This window comes from Prionailurus bengalensis, chromosome E1 (assembly GCF_016509475.1).
Source record: "Prionailurus bengalensis isolate Pbe53 chromosome E1, Fcat_Pben_1.1_paternal_pri, whole genome shotgun sequence".
Lineage (NCBI taxonomy): Eukaryota > Metazoa > Chordata > Mammalia > Carnivora > Felidae > Prionailurus > Prionailurus bengalensis.
The window spans coordinates 6069838-6093999 of NC_057347.1; the positions used below are offsets into that span (position 1 = coordinate 6069838).

The following is a 24162-nucleotide window of genomic DNA, read 5'->3' on the forward strand; positions in this document are numbered from 1 at the left end:
AAAGAACAGCTTTCAGATGAGTCGGTTTTACTGCCATGCCGATGAGCTCAAACGTTAGAGCGGGGCCAGGGACTCTCTCCATTGTGGCTCACGGGAATCCTGTCCAGGACTGAGAAGGAGATACCAGTCCGATGCTGGGGCTTCCGTGAGGCCTCCAGGCCATGTGGGAGCATATGCATCCTTGCTGTAGCTACAGCAGTATTTTTAGAAATTGGTCCTCAAGAGTCAGAGTAACTCTCGAGGTTTTGGCTGTAATGTGATTTCCCATAGTCGAAAGGCAAACAGTTGCACAAGTTGGAAACTTAGAAAACTGTATAACCAGCTCAGGAAAAGAATCTAGCAAAGAGGGCCTCTTTTACAATAGTGTCTTGTGAGTGTGAGTGTGTTTATACTTGTCCGTATATCCATACAGGCAAAAACAGAAAAAAAGTTTTTAAACCTTTAAAACCTTTTTAAACCTTAAAGGGAGAATCCTTTAGTTGATGGACATCTCCCCCAGAGTATCATTTCCTTTCTCGTCCCCCATTTGTCTCTGATCACCAGCTCTTTTTCTTTTAAAAAATGTTAAAAATGTTAATTGCCTTCCCCAAACGAGTATTTTCACAGCTATTCTTTTAACGTTCTTCCTTTCTTTTTTTTTTTTTAAGTAAACTCTACACCCAATGTGGGGCTTGAACTCACAACCCCAAGATCAAGAGCTGCACACTCCCCCGACTGAGCCGCCTTAAGTTACTTTTTTTAAAAAACAGGAATAAAATGTAATTTAAATGTTTACCAGAATTATCCATGTCATGGTTTTGAACTGATAACAAATCATATCTCTGGGCTGTTTTGACTTTTTACAAACATACTTTGTGAGCAAACGTTATCCTGATGTTGATTAAAAAAAAAAAAATTATTTATCCCCAAACTCTGATCATCTAATAGTCCATAAAATATAGAAATGAGAGAAAGAAGGAAACTTTTCTTAATTTTACAAGTATCAGCCTTATTTTGTCATTGTTTTTCACTTTTCATATTTATTTCTTGTTTATCTGGCCAGTTAATATCCAGTGTAAAAATTTTAAGTGAATCAGTATATATGAGATGTATGGGAGTCAGTAAATTCTGTTTGCTATCAAGTACTGTAGCTAATGGGCTAGAAATTTTAAGTAGCACAATGAAATTTGTTTGGGGAGTATATGGAATGTCTCATTTAGTGGGGAGAGAGGAAAACGAGAGAAGCTGCTTCTATTCCTTCTACAACCGCTTATTGTCATGTTACATGGAACACGTCTTTTGTATCTCTCTGTGCCTCTGGCTTCTCTTCTGTAAAATGGGCTCAAGGATTTAATTGTCTGCCTTCATCCCTTTCAAGAACATTGAGGACAGATACCTTGAAGTCTTTGGAAGACAAAATGCCACGTTGTGTATTTTTTGATATACTAACTTGCCTTGTAAGTATGTCCTGTACGTGGTACAGAGCGGTGCGTTGTGACCTTGTGAACTTCTTGACGAGAAAAACATTGTTTGCATGCCTCGATGTTAAACGATAACCTCATTATTCATGTTTTACGCTCTCTGAACTTGATTCTTTCCTGTCTCGCTAGTGCAGTGGGAACGGTCCCTCCGGACGTGTCCATGTACAATACCATTGTGTGGTGGGAGGTGGGGGCGCTAAGTTTTCGAGGCAGTCTTTTAGAATTTGGCACAGAAGTCCTACAGGTGGATTAGGGATATACCCCAGGTCTGCCGTGTACGAGAAGAGGGCCTCATCAGTTTAGGGACAGACAAAGAGCCCTCTGCTTTTTCATTTTTAGATTTTTCTTCCATATGTTATTACTACCCTACATTCTGACTCCTGGGGTAGAGAGTCAGGTAGAACTTTTTGTTCTTTTTTTTTTTTTTTAATGTTTATTTATTTCTGAGAGAGAGAGAGCACATGCAAGTGGACAAGGGGCAGAGAGACAGGGAGACACAGAATCTGAAACAGACTCCAGGCTCTGAGCCGTCAGCACAGAGCCCGACACGGGGCTCGAGCCCACGAACCGCAAGGTCATGACCTGAGCCGGAGTCGGACGCTTAACCGACTGAGCCACCCAGGCACCCCAAAACTTTTTGTTCTTAATGCACCAGAAAGTGTGGCAAAGGGGGACTACTGCAGTCTAGGATTTGGGGGGCAGGGACTGGGGTCCCTGAGCTTCCCCTGAACTGATTCCCGTTTTGACCTCCTCTGGACTCTTTTTCCAGCTCTCATGAATGAGGATGTGAAGCTCACGATTGTTCACACAAGACTGCTTAAAGTCTCGCTCATTGTGGTTTTCTTTATATTTGCATGTGAGGGTTAATTTTCACTGCTAGGAACTTTGTTATATAACTTCCAACGTCATTAGTGGATGCTTGTGGTTAAAAAGTCCTGTGTCCTTTAAAGAAATTCTTAAGTGCTGTTTTGCTTCAAAACAAAACAAAACAAAAAACCCAAAACACATAAATACGTAAAACAAAATCTCCTAAGTGCTATTTTGTTTTTCTGTGATAAAAATTGTTCTTGTAAAGTCTAAGGAAGATGATCATTTTTTATGTCTGGTTAGCATTTATGACATTTGCTTATAAATTTTCAGTCTTGTGGTAGCCTTTGTTCTCAGGTTTCTAAAGTTGTTTTATGTGTTTGTGACATCTTTTGTCATTCTTTTCCAGAGAATTCGGTCAACAGTGGATGAAAAAGAACAAAAACAACTTCTTATGGATTTGGATGTAGTAATGCGCAGTAGTGACTGCCCGTACATTGTTCAGTTTTATGGTGCACTCTTCAGAGAGGTAGGAACAAACACTTTGGGGTTTTAGCCGACGAATAAATATCCAATTGGAGTAGATAAGAGGATGACAGGCTTAGGTTCTGATCTTCAGTTAATTGCCATGCATTAGCAGTAAGCTAAGTGTTTAATGTTTAGTGTGTAACCGTGAGAGTCTACGTATTAATTTCCAGAACTCACCATTCCTCAGTTAAGGGGCGAATCTCGTACTTTTAATATACATATATGTATTTATGGCTGTTGTATGTGAATCCCCTATTTCCTTTCTTAGAGCTTCTGTTCTTTAAGAACCTGGCAAATCAGCCGACTTCTGAATATTAACCCTCTACCGTGGGTTAAGTTCTTCCTGTTGTTGACTCTGAACTCCCTTGGTGTTCCCCCCGCCACGGTCCCCCTTTTGAAACTTTATTTCTGTCATCAGATGTATCTGCATTTAACATAAGCATTTACTCGTCCTCCTCCAGAACCCTCAGTACAACCCAGGTGGAAATAAACAGGCATAATAGAAATTATTTCTTTTATCGAATCTCGTTATCCAGAGCTGTTTGTAGAAACTGCACGGTCTCGGATGGTCTTGGGCTCACGTGTCTTCTTTCGGCCTCTGGCTATTTCGCGTCCTGCTGAAGGTTGTCACTTCTGTCATTTCCAGTCTTTCCACTGCCTGACGTAGGGCAGGGAGTTAGGGCAGTGGGCGGTACTGGAGCTGGGCTTGGATCAGATACTTTCTGGGGTCTGGGATAGTCCTCACGCACTTGTGGTATTTCGTTAGGTGAGTAGGACTTCAACTGAATGAACCTTTAAGCACTTTTTTTTTTTTTAATGTTTATTTTTGAGAGACAGAGAGACAGAGCACAAGCGGGGAAGGGGGTAGAGAGAGAGGGAGACACAGAATCCGAGACAGGCTCCGGGCTCCGAGCCGTCAGCACAGAGCCTGATGTGGGGCTCGAACCCATGAACTGTGAGATCATGACCTGAGCCCAAGTTGGATGCTTAACTGACTGAGCCACGCAGGTGCCCTGAACCTTTACATACTTTTAATACTCTATAAAGTACCAATCTAATTTCTTTTTAAAGTTTATTTATTTATTTTGAGAGAGAGAGAGAGTGTGAGAGAGCGCACACGAGCTGGCGAGGGGCAGAGAGAGAGAAAGGAGAGAGAGGATCCCAAGCAGGTTCTGTGCTGTGAGCACAGAGTCCGGTGCAGGGTTTGAACGCACGAACCATGAGATCATGACCTGAGCTGAAATCAAGAGTCGGACACTGACCTGACGGAGCCACCCAGGCGCCCCAGTACGATTCTCATTTTGAAAATGTTAGGCTGAGTTTGTGCTGGTGGGGTCGTTACGAGCTGGTGAGGAGCCCCCTGCCCCTTCTTTTTGGGACTGGATCACAAAGCGTGTATGTAGCCTTGGGGGTTTTGTTGTGGCTCCTGCCTTAAAAAATACTGTGTTGTGAGACAGCACTGACTGTAGCCCTGACTAGAAGTGTATCAAATCTTGTCACGCAGAGGTTAGTCAATTGATTCCCCCACTCGATCCCTACCTTTGCATTTACTTGCTTTTCTGGGCTTTTGATGGGTGACTCTGTCAATGGAATCCTGCATCATGATCGCTCCCGCTGCTTTGTTGAATCCGTAATTCATGACTGTTAAGTCTGGTTTCATGCAGTTTCTTTCTACTCCTGTCCCTGTACTTTTTATGACTCAGATATTCGTTTTTGTGGCCAGACACACCGAATCTGTTGACTTACGTCACCAAAGCACGTCGGTTGTGTGTCGCGACAGTGTGCAGTTCTGTGTTCGGGAACGTACCTAAGTATTACATAATATCATGCCGTTTGTAAGATCACATCTGGAACTTTCTTCATGTCGCCCAAGGCTCTTGCCATCTCCTCCTCCCTTCTTCCCCCAGACCACGGATTTATTCTTCATAATCACTAAATCCTCTGGCCATTTTAGTCTTCAGGTCATATGCAGGATGGGAGTTGTTGAGGGACTCGACTAGAGGTTCTGTCCTAACCGCGTTCCACGTCCGCTTTCCCAGGGCTGTATTCACTGCTGCTCTGGACTCCTGCTGGCTCAGTCTTAGCCCAGAGTGCTGGCACATGCCAGCCTGTTTCCTGTGGCCACTGTTTCATCGTTCCCGTAAGCCACACTTCAGTGCGTAACCCCAGCCTACACAGGGTGGACGTCTGATTTTACGAATAGAAGGCAGAGTGATAACCCATGATTGCAAAGTATTGGAAACAACACAGAACAGCTTGGAATAGGGTCTGAACAGTATGCTCATCTTTTCTTATCAACAGCTGGGTAAAATTCAGTTTTATATATCTCAGGGAGGTTGCAAGGAGTTGAGATATGCAGCTGTAAGCACAAGCATCTATCGAACATTCTAGACTTTTCACGTGTATTCTCTTGGTAACAGTCTCAGGGGGCTTAGAGGCATTATCCCCCTTCTCCAGAGAGGAGGCTGAGGTTTGAGGACTGATTTGATGGGCATCACATAGCCAGGAAGTGATAGAGATGAGACTTCACGGGCAAAAATCTCACTGTTATTTCTGTGATGGAACAAGTGGTCCAGGGATGAGGAACTTTTCAGCTTCATTAAAAAAAAACAATCTGCTGGGGCACCTGGTGGCCCAGTCGGTTAAGTGTCTTACTTGGGCTCAGGTCATGACCTCATGGTTCGTGCGTTTGAGCCCCGCGTCAGGCTCTGTGCCGACAGCTCGGAGCCCGGAGCCTGCTTCGGAGTCTGTGTCTCCCTCTCTCTCTGCCCCTCCCCTGCTAGTTCTCTCTCTCTCTCTCTCTCTCTCTCTCTCTCTCAAAAATAAATAAAGGGACGCCTGGGAGGCTCAGTCGGTTAAGCACCGACTTTGGCTCAGGTCATGATTTCACGGCTTGTGAGTTCCAGTCCCACATCGGGCTCTGTGCCGACAGCTCGGAGCCTGGAGCCTGCTTCGGATTCTGTGTCTCCCTCTCCCTCTGGCCCTGCCCTGCTCATGCTCTGTCTCTCTGTCTCTCTCAAAAATTAATAAACATTAAAACATTTAAAAAAACTAAAGATAAAAAAGCAATCTACTTAAAAAAAATTTTTTTTTCAATGTTTATTTATTTTTGGGACAGAGAGAGACAGAGCATGAACGGGGGAGGGGCAGAGAGAGAGGGAGACACAGAATCGGAAACAGGCTCCAGGCTCTGAGCCATCAGCCCAGAGCCCGATGCGGGGCTCGAACTCCCAGACCGCGAGCTCGTGACCTGGCTGAAGTCCGACGCTTAACCGACTGCGCCACCCAGGCGCCCCGAAAAAAGCAATCTACTTTTTTTAAATTAATTAATTTATTTATTTTTTTAATTTAAAAAAAAATTTTTTTTTCCAACGTTTATTTATTTTTGGGACAGAGAGAGACAGAGCGTGAACGGGGGAGGGGCAGAGAGAGAGGGAGACACAGAATCGGAAACAGGTTCCAGGCTCTGAGCCATCAGCCCAGAGCCCGACGCGGGGCTCGAACTCCCGGACCGCGAGATCGTGACCTGGCTGAAGTCGGACGCTTAACCGACTGCGCCACCCAGGCGCCCCAGCAATCTACTTTTTAACATTGATACAGTTCAGTTGTATAATGTCCCAAACTGCCCCAACAGGCTGATCGTCAACTTCCCTCCACTCCCACCGCCAAGAAGTAATGGGGACTTGCTGAATAATACAAAATGAAATTCAGAAGCAAAAAGTTCACCTTTAAAGAGTGCATGGGCAGCGTGTTTCCTGATGTTACAAAGGTTAACGTTTTAAACAGATTAAATAAAGGTTTAGAGGAACATTTTTCTCTCGAGGGTGATCACTTTTAGGATCTTTTTGATGATGTGACCTTCAGTTCCAATAATAGACCCAGAATTCTGGGTTATGAAGGGAAAGCAGAAGTGAGTGGATGCGGTCTGGACTTCTTTTTTTTTTAACGTTTATTTATTTTTGAGACAGAGAGAGACACAGCACGAATAGGGGAGGGTCAGAGAGAAAGGGAGAAATAGAATCTGAAACAGGCTTCAGGCTCTGAGCTGTCAGCACAGAGCCAGATGCGGGGCTCGAACTTATGGACTGTGAGATCATGACCTGAGCCGAAGTCCGACGCTCAACCGACTGAGCCACGCAGGTGCCCCTGGATTTCTTACTTAACTACCGCTGTGAGGAAGACAAATCGCTTTTAATTCCCGTCACCTTGAGGAACCCACCAGAACATTTCATTTCATAATTTGTATCCCCCATAGGACATTGGTTCATGGTCTGGTTCAGTCAACCATCCATCAAGGAGCTCGCAAGACATTAATTTTCTTCTTGCAGCTGCTGCGAGGAGATTAATCTTGCCGTTGGGGGAATAATTGAGCCTCTGAAAGTCCCATAGCTTTACTCAGACAGTGAGTGAATAATATTTCATACTGAAGTTTATAACTCTGTTTTTTAAATTTTTTAATGTTTATTTATATTTGAGAGAGAGAGACAGAGCGTGAGAGGGTGGGGGTTCAGAGAAGAAGGCACAGAATCCAAAGCAGGCTTTAGGCTCTGAGCCGTCAGCACAGAGCCCAACGTGGGGCTGGAACTCACAAACTGCGAGATCATGACCTGAGCTGGAGTCGGACACGTAACTGACTGAACCACCCATTTGCCCCTGTAACTCAGTTTTTTGCCATTGTCTCCAACCATTTGCACTTCTTACTATGGTGGAACTGAACTCAAATAAAAAGCCCAAAGTACAACTTGGATTTGATGTAGATATGTTACTAAGACACCTAATTGCGTGGGTTTCTCAACACATTTTCATACTTTGTAGTCGGGAAAACAAAGAGCTTGAAAGCATTGAACAATAAACGTAACTTCTAGCCTGTAGCTTGCGTAAAAGGTCCGCACCTGCCATTTATTTTATCAACGCTGAAACCTAGAATCACTTAAACAAATGTCCTTTAACATATATATTTTCACAGTTCACTGAGTGGAAGTCCTTCCTTCAGGTATCTTTTGAGGTTGGAGAAATTCTAGTCTGGAACATACACTTCTGAGTAACCATAGAAGTTCACCGGATTATAATAGAAGGCAGTGATATTAGCTGAATTTCATCTCCTTCTCGCTTTCTACCCCTGCTGCTACTCATGCTCTTTCCTTTCCTTCTCGCTTGCAAATTTTAAGTACAGCTTGATGGAGATAGAAGGGACATACACTAAAATGCACATATTTAAAGTGCACAGTTTCCTATGTGTGAACAAGTGCATCCACCTGTAGGATTATCACCGTAATCAAGATAACTGGACATTTCCGGGGTGCCTGAGTGGCTCAGTTGGTTAAATGTCGTGTGTGATCTAAGGATTTGTGAGGTCAAGCCCCATGTCGGGCTCTGCACTGACAGTGTGGAGATAGCTTGGGATTTTCTCTCTCTCTCTCTCTCTCTCTCTCTCTCTGCCCCTCCCCTGCTCTCTCTTTCTCTCAAAATAAATAAACTTAAAAAAAAAAAAGATAATGGACATTTCCATCACTCACACATTTCCTTGTGCCCTGTATGTAACACACACACGTCCCTTCTGCCACCGTGCAGCTTTCTGCCACTATAGATGAATGTGCCTTTTCTAGAATTTTGCATAAGTAGAGTCCTACAGTAGGTACGTGTTGTCTTTCTTCACTCTGCAGAATTATTTGCAATTCCTGTTGTGGTGTGTGGCAATAGTTGGTTTCTTTTTTTGCTGAGTACTGGAAGTGGTCTTCCACTGTGGGGATACACCATAGTTGTTTTACCCCTTTATACCCGCTGCGGGACTTTTGGATTGCCTCTGGTTTTTGTCTGTTACAAATAATGCTGCTGTGAGCATCTGTGTACAAGTCTGTGAGGGGGACCCATGGTTTCATTTCCCTTGGGGAAATAAACACCTGGCAGTGGAGTGTCTGGATCATGTGGTAGATGAATGTTTGACTTTATAAAGCTGTTTTCAACCTTCAAAAGTAATGTATGAGAGTTCTCTTTCTTCCACATCTTTTCCACCACTGGGGATGGTCTGTCTTTTTAATTTTTAGCCATTCTAGCTGGTGTATACTGGAATCTCATTGTGTTTTAAATTTGTGTTTCTTGAGCGGCTAATGATGTTGAACAACCTTTCATAAGATTGTTTACCAACCTTATGTCTCCTCTGATGAAGTTTCTCTTTGGACTTTTATCCATTTTTTTTAAAACTTGGTGTTTTTTTTTTGTTTCTTTCTGAGTTTTGGGAGTTTTAAAAATACGTATTCTGGATACAGGTTTGTTACCAGATAAAGGATTGCAAATATTTGCTCCCTCATCTGTGGCTTAGCCATTATACTAGTAATGGCATTTTTTGGGAGGGTGAAAGTTTGTAATTTCAACGTGGGCCAATTTGTTAACTTTTTTGAAAAAATGTATTGGGATTGCGCTAAATCTGTAGGTCAGTTGGAGGGGTATCAATATTTTAAAGACATCCAGTGTAATGACTCATTTGCTTGATATTTTACTTCATTTATTTACATTTTTTCTCAGCAATATTTGTAGGTTTCACTTTATAGTCCTATCACTTTTTTTGTTGTTGAGTTTATCCTTAAGTATTTAGTATTTTTTGGTGCTGAATAAATGATCCTCAAAAAAAAATTTTTTTTTTACATTTATTTATTTTTGAGAGACACAGACAGAACACAAGTGGGGGAGGAGCAGGGAGAGAAGGAGACACAGAATCCGAAGCAGGCTTCAGGCTCCAAGCTGTCAGCACAGAGCCCGATGTGAGGCTCCAACTCACAAACCATGAGAGCATGACCTGAGCCAAAGTCAGATGCTCATCTGACTGAGCTACCCAGGCACCCCAATAAATGATATTTTAAAGAAATTTGTCTCCTCTTGTTTTGTGATTAATATAAAGAGATGCGGTTGATTTTTGTTTGTTTATCTTGGCTACCCTAACTTTGTTAAACTCACTTGTGAGTTTTGGTAGCTTTTTGTGGACTCCCTCACATTTTCCACGTAGATTATCACATTGTCTGTGAACAAAGAGAGTTTACCTCTTTGTTGTTTGGTTGCATTTATTTCTGTATTTCTTGCCTTATTGCACTGGCTAGATCCTCTAGTACGCTGTTGAATAGAAATAGTGAGAGGAGACATCCTTGTAATGTTTCTCATCTAAGGGAGGAACCACTCAGGGTTTCACCAGGAAGGGTGATGTTAGCTGTAGGTTTTTTGTAGATGTTCTTTATCAAGTTGAGGAAGTGCCCTTCTGTTTCTTATTTGCTGAGGGCTTTTTTTTTTTTTAACGTTTATTTATTTTTGAGACAGAGAGAGACAGAGCATGAACGGGGGAGGGTCAGAGAGAGAGGGAGACACAGAATGTGAGACAGGCTCCAGACTCTGAGCTGTCAGCACAGAGCCCGACGTGGGGGCTCGAGCTCATGGACTGCGAGATCATGACCTGAGCCGAAGTTGGCTGCTCAACCTACTGAGCTACCCAGGTGCCCCAGGTCTTTTTTTTTTTTTTTTTTAAATGTCTGTTTATTTTGAGAGAGAGAGAGAGAGAGAGAGAGAGAGAGCATGAAGGGGGAGGGGTAAAGAGAGGGAGACCCAGAATCTGAAGCAGGCTCCAGGCTCTGAGCTGTCAGCACAGAGCCCGATGTGGGACTTGAACCCACCAACCATGAGATCATGACCTGAGCCGAAGTGGAATGCTCAACCAACTGAGCCATCCAAGCACCCCAAATTTGCTGAGTTTTTTTTTTTTTTTAATCAGGAATGGATGTTAGAGTTTTGTCACATTGTTTTTCTGCATCCTTAAGATGATTGTGTATGGTGTTAGAGAAATTCTTTTTTTCATATCCTAAGTTACATGGATTGCTTTTCATATGTTAAACCAACCTTACAGTCCCAGGGTAAATCCACTTGATTATGATGTGTTACCTTTTTTTAAAAATTTTTTTTTTTCAACGTTTATTTATTTTTGGGACAGAGAGAGACAGAGCATGAACGGGGGAGGGGCAGAGAGAGAGGGAGACACAGAATCGGAAACAGGCTCCAGGCTCTGAGCCATCAGCCCAGAGCCTGATGCGGGGCTTGAACTCACGGACCACGAGATCGTGACCTGGCTGAAGTCGGACGCTTAACCGACTGCGCCACCCAGGCGCCCCGATGTGTTACCTTTTTAACATATTGTTGGATTGAGTTTGCTAAAATGTTATTTAGATGTCTTATACCTGTGTTCTTGAGAGATACTGATCTGTAGTTTTCTTGTAATGTTTTTGGCTTTTGAATTTTTTTTTTTTTAACGTTTATTTATTTTTGAGACAGAGAGAGACAAAGCATGAACGGGGGAGGGTCAGAGAGAGGGAGACACAGAATCTGAAACAGGCTCCAGGCTCTGAGCTGTCAGCACAGAGCCCGACGCGGGGCTCCAACTCACGGACCGTGAGATCGTGACCTGAGCCGAAGTCAGCCGCTTAACCGACTGAACCACCCAGGCGCCCCTGTTTTTGGCTTTTGAATCAGCATATCAGTTTGTATCTGTGTATCTGAGCTAGCCTTACAAAACGAGCTAGAAAGTAGTCCCTGTCTGCAGTTCTCTGGAAGAATTTGTAGAGGATTGGTATTTCTTCTGGAAATGTTTGGTAGAATCCACCCCTGAAGCCATGTGAATGTAGAATTTTCCTTGTGGGAAGATTTTTAACTACAAATACAATTTCTTTCAAAGATAGAGCTCTATTCAAGTTATCCATTTCTTCTTGAGTGACATTCGGTAGTTTTGTTTCTCTGAAGAAATTTGTCCCTTTCATCGGAATTGTCAAATTAATTGGCAATTTAATAGATAATTTGCATCTTCTCTATTTTTTCCTGATGAATCTGGCTAGAGATTTATCAGTTTTATTAGTCTTTCAGGGAGCCAGCTTTTACTTGCATTAATTTTCTGTCATTAGAATTTTCTATAATTTTCTATTTTCTTTTTTTTTTATGTTTATTTTGGAGAGAGGAGAGAGACAGAGTGTGAGTGGGGAAAGGGCAGAGAGAGAGGGAGACACAGAATCCGAAGCAGGCTCTACGCTCTGAGCTGTCAGCAGAGATGCCAACACGGGACTCAAACCCACAAACCATGAGATCATGACCTGAGCCGAAGTCGGACACTTAACCAATGAGCCACCCAGGCATCCCTGTTTTTCTATTTTCTATGTAAAAATTTTTTTATTATGCTCACTCTTCCTTCCTATTTTTGCATGTTTTGGTTTAATATGCTCATCTTTGTCTAGTCTCTTAAGGTAATTCTTGCTTTTTTTAAACTATGAAATATTTCAAACATACTGAAAAATTACAAAGGAATTATAGTGTACCCAACCCTGCAGATTAGCACTTGGGCATATTTACTCTTTATTTGTCTTAAAAAAATTTTTTTTTAACGTTTATTTATTTTTGAGACAGAGCATGAATGGGGGAGGGTCAGAGAGAGAGGGAGACACAGAATCTGAAACAGGCTCCAGGCTCTGAGCGGTCAGTGCAGAGCCCGGCGCGGGGCTCAAACTCATGGACGGTGAGATCATGACCTGAGCTGAAGTTGGACACTCAATCGACTGAGCCACCCAGGCGCCCCGCTCTTTATTTGTCTTTGAAGTATAGCTATGGTTGAGGGTCACATCCTAATCTCCTTCTCACTGTACAGTTTTAAACACTGTGTTGAGTTAATATTTCTTTCAACTTCTTTATTTAGGCTTTCCAATGTGTATTTTTCCCTAAATAATGTGTAGTATTGATGTATGTAATTTTAAAGTTTACATAAATGAAACTTTCCTGTATGTATCCCTCATAGCATTTTCTATTTACCATAGTTTTCAAGATTCATCCATATAGATAAATATAGATCTTTAATATATAGATTTGGGTCATTAATTACTTTATATTATTTACTTATTTTTTTAGTAGGCTCTATGCCCAGTGTGGGGCTTGAACTCACAACCCCTAGAACAAGAGTTTCATGTTCTACCAACTGAGCCAGCTAGGCACCCCTGATTTGGTTAATTTATCTTAACTGCTATGTAGTATTCTAATGATTAAATATACCATTTTTTACATTTCTTCAATAATCCCCAACAAAGGTTGTTTCTAATTTTTTTGCAGTTATAAAACAGTGTAAAAATGAACGTCTTTTTGCATTTCTCCTTGACAACTTAGATTACAGATTCCATACAGCACACACCTAGAAATATAATTGCTAGGTTAAATCATATGAACTATTCCCACCTTAGTGGCTATTGTGACATTTCTCTTCATAGTGGTTGTTCTAACTTGTGTCCCTACTAGTAAGAATGAGATTTCCTTGTCAGGAATTGTATACAGGTGTCAGTACTAGAAACTGTTAGTGGCTTACTGAGTTTGTGGTTTACATTGTTAAGATTGTCCTGTGGTTCAAGTTGGCTTGTAGAGTTCAACTGTGATGTCCATACAAAGGAAGAGAAGAGGGAAGAACCAAAAAGACCATTCTGGAATCATCAGCCAACTGTTTTTGTGGATATCTTGTTGGCTGCCCTTCTCTGTGTAAAAGACAGAGAAATGTAGTTTCAGCTCGGCACATTGTATGTAACAAAGAGGGGGTAGTTGTTGGGGAAGCCATTTATTGTCACAGACATTTATTGTCACAGACCTCATTGCTAACATTTCGTATTACTAAATGTTTTGGTTTTGGCAATTGGGTGAGTTTGAAGTGGTATCTTTTTTTTTTTTTTTTTAATGCTTATTTATATATTTTTGAGAGAGAGAGAGAGAGAGCGAGAGCAAGCGAGCGAGCAGGGGAGGGGCAGAGAGAGAGGGAGAGAGAAAATCCCAGGCAGGCTCTGCACTGTCAGCACAGAGCCCGATGCGGGGCTTGATCTCATAAACTGTGAGATTATGACCTGAGCCGAAATCGAGAGTGGGACACTTAACCGACTGAGTCACCCAGGCGTCCCTCTTCTGGACAGGTTTTAGGGGCACCTGGGTGGCTCAGTCGGCTAAGCATCCAGCTTTAGCTCATGTCATGATCTCGAGTTTCTTGAGTTTGAGCCCTGCATCTGTCAGGGTGAGTCTGCTTGGGATTCTCTCTCTTTCTCTCTGCCCCTCCCCCTCTTGCAAGTGTGTGTGCTCTCTCTCTCTCTCTCTCTCTCTCCCTCTCTAAATAAATAAATAAATAAACTTTTTTAAAAAAGTTGAAACCTTTGCTTTCCAAAAAATCCATTTGGGATTTTTATATCTTTATTTGTGAGTGATCTGAGGTAATGATCTCGTTTAACTCTTTTCCATCTGGAAGGCCACTGGTTCCAGCAACATTCATTGAATATTCCATGCTTTCGCCACTCTTTGCTCTGCTACATCTAACATACTTCATATTTCCATGTGTTGCATGGGCTTTTGAATCTGTTGTATTGGTCTGTTTACTTTTCCCCCTGCATCAGTACCGCTGTCTTTTATTTTGACAGCTTCACAGCTTTATAAAAAGTCTTTGTCTAGTATACCAGGCTCCACTTTGTGTCTCTCTTTGGTCAGTTGTTATGTCCCTTAGTCAAATTTTATACGTGTCTTCGTCAACGTTTTGCTTCTTTTGTTAGATACATTACTAGGTGCTTTATAGTTTTTGTATTGTGAGTGGTGCCTTTAAAAAATTTTGTTAATGAGAGAGAGAGAGAGAGACAGAGCGTGAGCAGGGGAGGGGCAGAGAGAGAGGGAGACACAGAATCCGAAACAGGCTCCAGGCTCCAAGCTGTCAGCCCAGAGCCCAATGTGGGACTCGAACTCACAAACGATGAGATCACGATCTGAGCCGAAGATGGATGGACGCTTAACTGACTGAGCCACCCAGGCGCCCCTTGAGTGGTGTCTTTTTAAACAATTTATTTTCTGAGTGGGTACTGTAGGCATATAAGCATGTCATTGGTTTCATCTGGTTCTCGTCCCTAGGAACACTTATCTCGATCTCAGTGGTTCAGGTTTTCATCATCCTTCACTTTTCTTTTCCGTAAATCCATATTTAGTAATTTCTACTTTCGCATTTCAGTCACGTGAGTGTCCCGTCTCGTGCTTGACCATGAAAGTAATGTTGCTGTTGCTGCTTTTGGGGGCACCTCAGACCATCCCCCCCGCCCCCCACCTTTTTAAAAATTTTTAAATGCAGCTCACCGCTGCTCCTCCCTATTCTCAGTTATGGTCAAAAGGAACTGCCCGAAGAGATGAGAAGTTTACCTTAGGTTATGTGGCTTGGCAAGCACAAGGTCTCTCTGTCTCTGGAGCTGACGGCTCCCCCCACCCCCATTTCTAGTTTCCTTCCTACCTTTATTTCCCCTGTTCTGTGTCCCTGTTTCTCTCTTGGTTGCCTTCCTCTTTTCCCCTGCTTCTTCCTCCTCCTCTCATTTCTTTAACTGTCATTTTTTGGCACCTGCCAGGACACTTTATTTTGTACTTTACATATGTGAACTCACTTGATTATATCCTAGTCCATTGAGGATGGCGGGGCAGCCCTATTTCCTAGATGAGGAACGGAGAGGGGGCCCAAGCTTGCACAAGTGGGGGAGTCTGGATAAGAAGTCAGGACTTTCAGTGATCTTTCCACTTTGCTGTGCTGCTGAAGTTCGGTTCCTTCCTTGTAAGTAGATGAGTTCAGTGGGCTATCTCTCTCTCTAATAAAGAAAAGTTTTTTAGTGTATCTATTGAGATGGTGTCTTTAGATTAAAATAAATTCGAGCGTTTGTTTCGGGGAAAGGGTGCTACTCAGCCCTTTGTGAACAGCAGTCTGTAAGAGCACCCAAAAGAAAAAAAGCCGCAGAGAGAGAAGAAAGAAAGTATAGGTTGAGGGGCTCCGTCGGTTGAGCGTCCGACTTAGGCTCAGGTCATGCATGATCTCACAGTTCGTGAGTTCCAGCCCTGCGTCCAGCTCTGTGCTGACAGCTCGGAGCCCGGAGCCTGCTTCGGATTCTGTGTCTCCCTCTCTCTCTGCCCCTCCTCCACTCACGCTCTGTCTTTCTCTGTCTCTCAAAAATAAACATTAAAAAAAAAGTTTTTAAGAAAATGTAAGTGGAAATTCGCTATGTCAAATATGTTTTACAAGTAAGAATTCCGTGAAGCCAGGTAAGTTCTGGCAGGTGGCGCCTCCTGTCGTGAGGGCACCGTTATGTGTCTCAGTCTCCATCACAGCGTAGGCATGCTTCCTGTGTGTACGTGAAGGGTCCTTGCTTTTAGGTGTTGAGGGGAGCCAGGAGTTAAGTAAACTGGGTTCTGTGCCTGGCTCTGTCACTGATGGGCGTTGTTATTCTGGGCAAGCCGTTTTGCTTTCTCGGGCATCAATCTCCTGCGTAATCAATCCAGGTAGGAGCCTAGTGGTAGTGAATCTGCCAGGATGCAGCTGGTCCACAAATTCCTAACAACGCGCAGAATCGTCATCATCCCAGTAGCCGTTCTCATTCTCGCAAGGCCCTCCGTAGTCCGCGTTCATAGGTACACGTCCTCTTAGAGCGCTATCCCCGTGGTGTCTGCTTACATCTTGTGTGTTCTCGTGCAGACCTCCCACGAACCCTAGAGCCTCCAGATTACTGTCATCGATTTTCTTTGTTAGCGGCAACGAACAGTTTCCCACATATTTTCCATACCTGTATTTAATTATGGGAAAATTGGAACTCTTTGTGAAAGCACAGAAGTTTCCCTGTAAGACCATCCCCGTCTTTACAATTAAGAGCGGGGACACTGGGCAAATAGGTTTGGGTTTACAGAGGAGGGGACTCTTCTGCCCAGGGCTTTAAGGAGGAACCAGAAATGACTGCTAGTTGCTTTTTCTCTCATTGTATTTCTATTTTAAGTAAAGGAAACATAGTACTTAATCCTGAGATGTAAAGGAATAACAGATATTTGTTATTTTATAGGGTGACTGTTGGATCTGTATGGAACTCATGTCTACCTCGTTTGATAAGTTTTACAAATATGTATATAGTGTATTAGATGATGTTATTCCAGAAGAAATTTTAGGCAAAATCACTTTAGCAGTAAGTACCTGGTTTTCAAATTGTTCATTCTGTCTATACTTCTGTAAAGATGCTGTTGGGGTTTTGAATGTCCATATCTGAATGTCCTTCACAGAATGGTTTTGACCTTCCTGGAAAATCATTTGTTATAGGAAAAGAGACACAGTCCCTTCTGTGGGGTAACTAATACAAGTCCTGAGAAACAACTTTCAAAATAAACTCTATGTAAAAACTGTAATACTCTGCTCATTAAAGTCACAATGAACCATAATACATTGTGCTGTAAGTAAGACCAGAAGAAATTTTCTGCTCCTTTTTAGCCCTGTTGCTTTTCCTACTTTTAAATCGGTTATATTCTCACCATTGTCTCTGAATTAATCAGAATTACAGCGGTTCCCTTGAAGTCCCTTACACTGAAACCCTTAAACAAAGCATATTTCCTGTGGTTTACGTTTTGAGCTGCCCACTCTAAACTATTTAAATTTTTGCCTGGCAATTTCAGTAACCTGCATTGCTACTAATTGGGTCAATTCACTTTCACCAGACTACCAAAAAGAGGCCAGGTGCTTTTTTACATATGTGTTTGTCGTTTTGAAAGCGAATTCCTCACCATTTTCTTTCTTGCTCTGAATCTTTCCGTTGACCAAAGTTGTCCACGAAATCCTTTTCAGCAGGGTAAAATTAGTAAGACTCTCAGAAACCCGTAAGAATCTCAGCTAACGACACGACTTAGGTTAGTGAATGTGCAAAATAAGTTTTCGAGGGATTTGTAAGGTAGATATTCCGGTCGCGAGTAATTTCCCGCCTCTTCCTTTCCTGCATCCTCTATTTTCAGTATAGTCTACCCGCTAACTGCCGACTCATCCCGTTTTATCCTTAAGGGTTCATGTAAAAATATGTGGGCAGTTTCTGATCTGTATTTTAGTCATGAAAGGTGTGTGTGTATGATTGGACTTTTAAAAATCAGATGAAACGCTAATCATCGAAATCTTGAGATCCGTGGGTCTCGTTAATGTTTTAATTTATTTAGCTAAATTGATTCATAAATTTAAATATTTTATGAGCTAAAGGTTAAGTTATACACCCTTTCATATGGTTTTATAAAAAGAAGCTGAATTACACTAGAAACTTATTTTGGGGAAGATAAATGAAATTTTGTCATCTCTCCAGTATACCAAGCCCAGTATTCATAGCAGTTATAATGCGACAGTAGTAGAATAATGATAATAGCTAATGGTTATTGAATGTTTATTTTGTGTCAGGCCAAGATCTTTCGACATTTTCCCTTCGTAGTAATTCTCTGTGGTAAATAGTGTAGCCCCCCTTTTTACACATGACAGATCTGGAGCCTGTAGAGGTTAAGTAGTTAATTTGCTCTGAATCGCATACAGTTGTAGATGGTGAATGATTTAAGGCCCAGGCAGCCCCATCCCAGAATCCTGCTCCTGACCGCCATGTAATGTACCAGGGTGGCCGTGAAGTTGGGAAACATAGACAAAATTGTTTTACTGTATAATGCAGTATATGTAATCTAGAAACACTAGTAAATCATTTACTACATGTTTGCCTATGTTTCCAGACTTGGTGGTCATCCTTCCTCTTAAGCACAACATTTAAAATCACTTGGTGTTAAGTCTCTTCTTGCTCATTAACAACCCAACGAACCCAAGAGGCTTAGCTGCTTCAAACATTGCAAGTTCTGCGTTCCTGACACCCAGCAGCTTGATGGGGCAGAGACTTGACCTTTTGATAGCAAATGGTTGGCCTGTCCTTTAGTCCTCTTTTAGTTGGAGACTGTGGAAATTTTAACTCAAGTCCCTGTTCCCTATATTCCTGAAGAAATGACTGATTTTCTGAGCAGTGATCAAACAATATTGTCAGTTCTGAATAAATTGCAATAGAGGTTGAGCAGAGATACTTTGGCTCTGTGAAAATGACTTTGAAGGCGTTGCACCGAGTGAAGGGGAACGAGTAATTAGTAGACACCGAGGAAATTTGGAAAAACTTAATTTAAATTAGAGGTCATAACGGAACCAGACTATATGGACTCTCTTGTATGGAATATTTCCATTCTTAAAAGTTTGAAGGTGCGAGAAACGTACAACTTTGTAATGACTTACTGAAAAATTATAAGTTGTTGGGTTCTTTTCATTATTGGGGACCAGCACGTAAAAGCAAGTAAGTTTTCAGATCTAAAATGATCATGTAGCATTTTCACTTAACACAAGAAGTGGACAGAATATTGAAATAATGGAGCCTAAAAGAATATAAAGGGCTTCCGGGGCTGTGATAAACTGCATGCTTTTTGATGAAAAGGATATTACTTCTCTCATCTTTGCTTTTTCTCCCCAGACTGTGAAAGCACTAAACCACTTAAAAGAAAACTTGAAAATCATTCACAGAGGTGGGTAGGAATTATTTTTTATAGATTAGAAATTAATCTATAAAATTTCCTTAATAGGAAAACATTATTGAAAATTACAGTGTCACTGTCTAAGCTTTCCTGAAATACTTGTGTTTTTAGCAAAACATATGTATCCTAACACTATTGTTATTTTTTCCCTAAAACTTTATTAATTTAAGGTATTTTTTCCTTTGGGATTCTATAAATTTCAGCTTAGCTTATTCATATATTGAGTTTAGAAATTGAAATAGATTTTGCTGCAAGTTCTTAATACTCTTATTTGAAAAACAGTTATTCATTTGCTTGATAGATAATGTTTCTCTGTGTATACAAATGGGCAGGAAGATGGTTCTGGGGACATTCAAATGATTTGGAGGATGGTACCTTGAGCATTTTATTTTTACATATGTATATATGTATGTATGTATGTATGTATGTATTTATGTTTATTTTTGAGAGAGAGACAGACAGAGAGAGAGAGCATGAGCAGGGGAGGGGCAGAGAGAGGGAGACACAGAGCCCGACGTGGGGCTTGAACCCACAAGCTGTGAGATCATGACCTGAACTGAAGCTGGATGCTCAACCGACTGAACCACCCAGATGCCCCCCTTGAGCATTAAAAAAAAAATGTGTTTTTTTTTTAATGTTTATTTTTGAACAAGAGAGAGAGAGAGAGCGCAAGACGGGGAGAGGCAGAGAGAGAGAGGGAGACACAGAATCTGAAGCAGGCTCCAGGCTCTGAGCTGTCAGCATAGAGCCTGACGTGGGGCTCAAACCCACGAACTGTGAGATTATGACCTGAGCCGAAGTCAGACGCTAAACCGACTGAGCAACTCAGGCCCCTCGACCCTCTGGAGCATTTTAAAGTCATGTTACTGTCCCTTTCAGGTGTTTCTTCTTTACTTTAGAAGATTTTTTTGAAAATAGAGAGAGATGCTTTGATTGTTACCGTATGTTGAAATTCATCTAAAGCATTTGTATTTGTATGAACAGTGATCTTGGCCTTGTTAGACACAGGTCCGAATGTAAACATTTGATGTAGATTTATTGGAAGTCGGGGGGAATCACGAAATTAATTCAGCAAACAGATTTCACAGTTGCTCTATTTATTACTATGCTAGACTCAGGGCCGTGTGGTGGTGGCTTTGAAGAAGTAGCCAAGGTCACTCTCCTCACGAAACTTGTCACGGACAAATCCAGGACAGTACATGGCACTGTGTGGTTCAGCCGAACTGTGGTTCAGGGGTAACCTTGAACATCAGCATATGTTGTATTATCAGGAATAATTTTGCGTAGCTATATGTTTGTTAAAAAATAATAGCAGGTAGGCTTCTTATTTCCTCTTTTGGCCTAAAATCATATAGGGTTAGGTCGCTAACCAAAATTATTTTGTTCTTGGTCATCTCGTTCTCGTTTTGGGATTGTTTTTTGGCTGTATTTTGCGCCTATGAGAGTATCCCCTTTAGGGCATTTAACAGTTACCTCGAGGATACTCGCCAATCACAGTGAAGCACTAAGACAGTGCCAGAGGAGTAGCTGAACGAGAGGAGTAGCTGAATGAATGGGAAAAGCTTCAAAAATAACTTCGGTTTTCCTATTAATAAATGAAATGATGAGTTTATAGCAGTCTCTTTTTTCTTTGATTTTTTTTTTTTTTAATTTTACTTTTGAGAAAGAAAGACACACACACAGCGTGAGTGGGGAGGGGGCAGAGAGAGGGAGACTCAGAATCCGAAGCAGGCTCCAGGCTCTGAGCTGTCAGCACAGAGCCTGACGCAGGGCTCGAACCCACAGATTGCGAGATCATGACCTGAGCTGAAGTCGGACGCTCAACCGACTGAGCCACCCAGGCTCCAAGTCCCAGCCCCAAGTCTCTTTTTTCTTATCCATTATGATCAGTTAGCTTTTTTGCTGTAGTTAAGAGTGCTTTTGGTTATGAGTAACAGAAAATCCTGATAACTGCCTTAAACTTCAAGCAAATTCACCATCTGTCCTGACAAGTCGAAGGGTAGGGTGGCTCCAAGCCCAGTATGTTTAGGGTTCAAGTTCCCTTCTTTTGACTCCTCCCTTCTTAATATGTTGGCTGTGTCCTCAGGGTGCTAACTGCCACAGCAAGTCCCCAGCGTCACATGTGGATGTGACAGCCTCTTGGAGAAGCTCTTTCTCTTCCCGTTTGGCTATTTTAGGAGCTGGGAAATCTTCCTTCTCTCTCTCCAGTGTTTTCTCTTGTCTCATTCACCAGAATTGCCTCATGCCCTTGCCTCAACTGGTTACTGGCGAGGAACGACCCTGATAAGTTTGGACCAGTCAGGCCCCAGTTTGGGAGGTGTGGTTAGAGCTACACAGAGGAGGATAGATGCCTCAATAAAATCAAATGTAGATTCCGTTAGAAGGGATGGGTGGTTAGGATGGATGTTTGATAGGCGTCAGCCTTGTCAGTGCTGGTAAGAGACCTTTTCTGGACTTTTCTGTAGCTCTCCTTCTGAGTTATAGACAGGTATTTTTTGTATCTCATCTTTTTTATCCTTGCTTTTTATTCATTGAGATTTGATAGTGATAATGCAATGGATAGAAGCATTGAGACAGGGATAGAGAATTAGTGGGCAAAGGGGGAGAATTGGCCAGACAGTGAGTCTAGCACATTCTGGCAGTGAGTTCATTGTCCGTGAGGAAGGGGTGAAAATCCAGGGGCCAGTTTGGCAAGACCATAAAACTCGGAGAACCAAATGGAAGGGATTTGGCTTTCTCAAATTTACAGGACAGCAGACACACACCTTGGAAGGGGTGAAAATGAAAATGAATCTGGTTTCTCAAGGATGACTCAAAGGATTAGTTGGGGGGAAACTTGATGAAGTCAGCTAAGGTCAGAAAAATCTCTCAAGGAGGAATAATTACTAAGTGGATACGTATCATTTATTGAGTACAAATAAAGTTCAGGTACTGCATCCGGTGTTTTCATGTCCAGAGCCCTGTGAATTAACGATCATTTTCGTTTGGTAGATGAGGAAGTTGTAGCTGCTGAGAGAGTCGACTAGCTTGCCCCAGGTCACATTGTGAATTTTGGACCCAGATTTTGAGTCTTTGCTTCTTTGGTCCAAAAGCTGTGGTTTTGAGGTAGACTGGGTTGGGTACTTTTCTAAGTTAGATGAAGCTTGACCTTATAACTAAATTGTGGCTGTGTAATTTGCGTAGTTTGCATGTGGGTGGATAGTCTTTGTCATCCTGTAAGGTAGCTTGGTTTGCTCTTGTAGGTTAAATTCATTCTTTGTATTTTGACCAGTAAGTAATGAATTTGAAACAGGTAAATGAATGTACGTCTTTGGATATAAACAAAGAAAGCATTATAGAATGCCTACATTTACTGTGACCCATTTCTGAGCCTGCATTTGTAAGCATTGGCATTCAGAGTATTCTTTCCTCATTTTCCTCCTTTTAAATACCTGAATTTTAAGGACTTGATCACTTGCATTGTCTAAAGTTTTTCGGTAATTTTGCTTAACGTGCTTTAGAATATAGCTCATTTGACCGTTCACTTGTATGCGGAATGACCTCTCTCTCTCCCTTGCAGATATCAAACCTTCCAATATTCTTCTGGACAGGAGTGGGAATATTAAGCTCTGTGACTTTGGCATCAGTGGACAGCTGGTGGACTCCATTGCCAAGACAAGAGATGCCGGGTGTAGGCCATACATGGCAGTAAGTACAAAGGCCAGATCTTCCTGCTTGGTAGTCTTTGCCCCGAGATCCCCTGCCCTTTGGTGCTCTCCTTCTCAGGGGTCTGACACTGGTCAGCAGTTTTACCATACTAGAATATTTTCCTCTTCCCTAAGAGCCAAATTCAGGCTCTAGCTTCTCCATGGAACTATGCAATTGTCCCAGTGAATTCCTGTTTCCTCGTCTTCCTCCATTCCACTAACCCCCAAGGTGGTTCTCAGAAGGCCTCTCTGTTTCCAGCGCCCCCTATGCTCTCTTGACTGTCGTAGATAACACTGTGGGGTCAGGGATACTTTGGATCTTGTGTCCACATCATCCGTTAACACATGGAGAAAGTGTCCTGGGCCACCCAGTGATGCTTTTCTTCCAGTTGGAGAAAAATGGGAGACTGGAGTTCCCAGAGTTCCTAACAGAGCTCACAGTGTCTGGAAGAATCTGAGGCCGTGTTCTGAATATTGTTGGTCCCTTCTGTGGAGGTGGATGAAGCACGCTGACAAATTCGAGGGTAGAGGTCTTGGGCATTTGCCAACTTAGATCCTGTTTGTCCTCGGAGCCGGACTTACACTAGCCAGGCTTACACTAGCCATCCACATGGTTCACACTCACCTTATCCCTGTATGTATGCATAGTATGTATGCATATACTGTTCCTACAGGCTGGATTTTCATCTGTATTTGATTGGAAATTCAGTGTCTATGTTTGAAGCGCTTGCCCTAGGTGTTGGTGTCTTCTTTAATGTGGCCGTGGTTCTTTGGGGACCAGCATGCTGCTCGTAAGTGGTGGCATGTGGGTGTGCAGAGTATTGACTCATTCCATTTAGCAGCTTTGGCCGCAGTCTTTATGGACTTGTGTGTGTGTGTGTGTGTGTGTGTGTGTGTGTGCAAAAAGAGATCTTCATTTGCAGTTTGGGCTTTGTGGATGTTGGCTGGGCAGGCAGATTATTGGGAACATTTGGAAGATCTTGCATTCATCATGATAATTAGAGATAAATGGAACAATTTCAAAAGTAAGAAATAAAACATATTAATCACTGAGCATTTGCGAATTCATATAATTTACACATTTAGTAATGATGCCCTGAGAATTAACTAGAAATTGCCACCTTCATTTTTCGGGCTTGTCACAGCACTAAGGTTGACTGAGTACCTTTGCTGTGTAACACTGATGAAAAAAAATTTTTTTAAAGATAGTTAAAAATTTCTTTAATGTTTATTTTTGAGAGAGAGAGAGAAAGGGAGGGAGGGAGGGAGGGCGAGAGAGAGAGAGA

At 42.2% G+C, this 24162-nt stretch overlaps 1 protein-coding gene across 1 annotated transcript in view; it reads left to right on the plus strand.

Moving 5' to 3' along the window:
• The window catches only part of MAP2K4 (mitogen-activated protein kinase kinase 4), a 139978-nt gene that overhangs the window by 80842 nt on the left and 34974 nt on the right, over positions 1-24162 (plus strand). Inside the window, exons 4-7 of the mRNA XM_043583150.1 lie at positions 2677-2796; positions 16679-16798; positions 19130-19181; positions 22750-22877. Coding sequence (XP_043439085.1) covers positions 2677-2796; positions 16679-16798; positions 19130-19181; positions 22750-22877 — 420 coding nt within the window. The remainder of the gene's footprint in view (positions 1-2676; positions 2797-16678; positions 16799-19129; positions 19182-22749; positions 22878-24162) is intronic.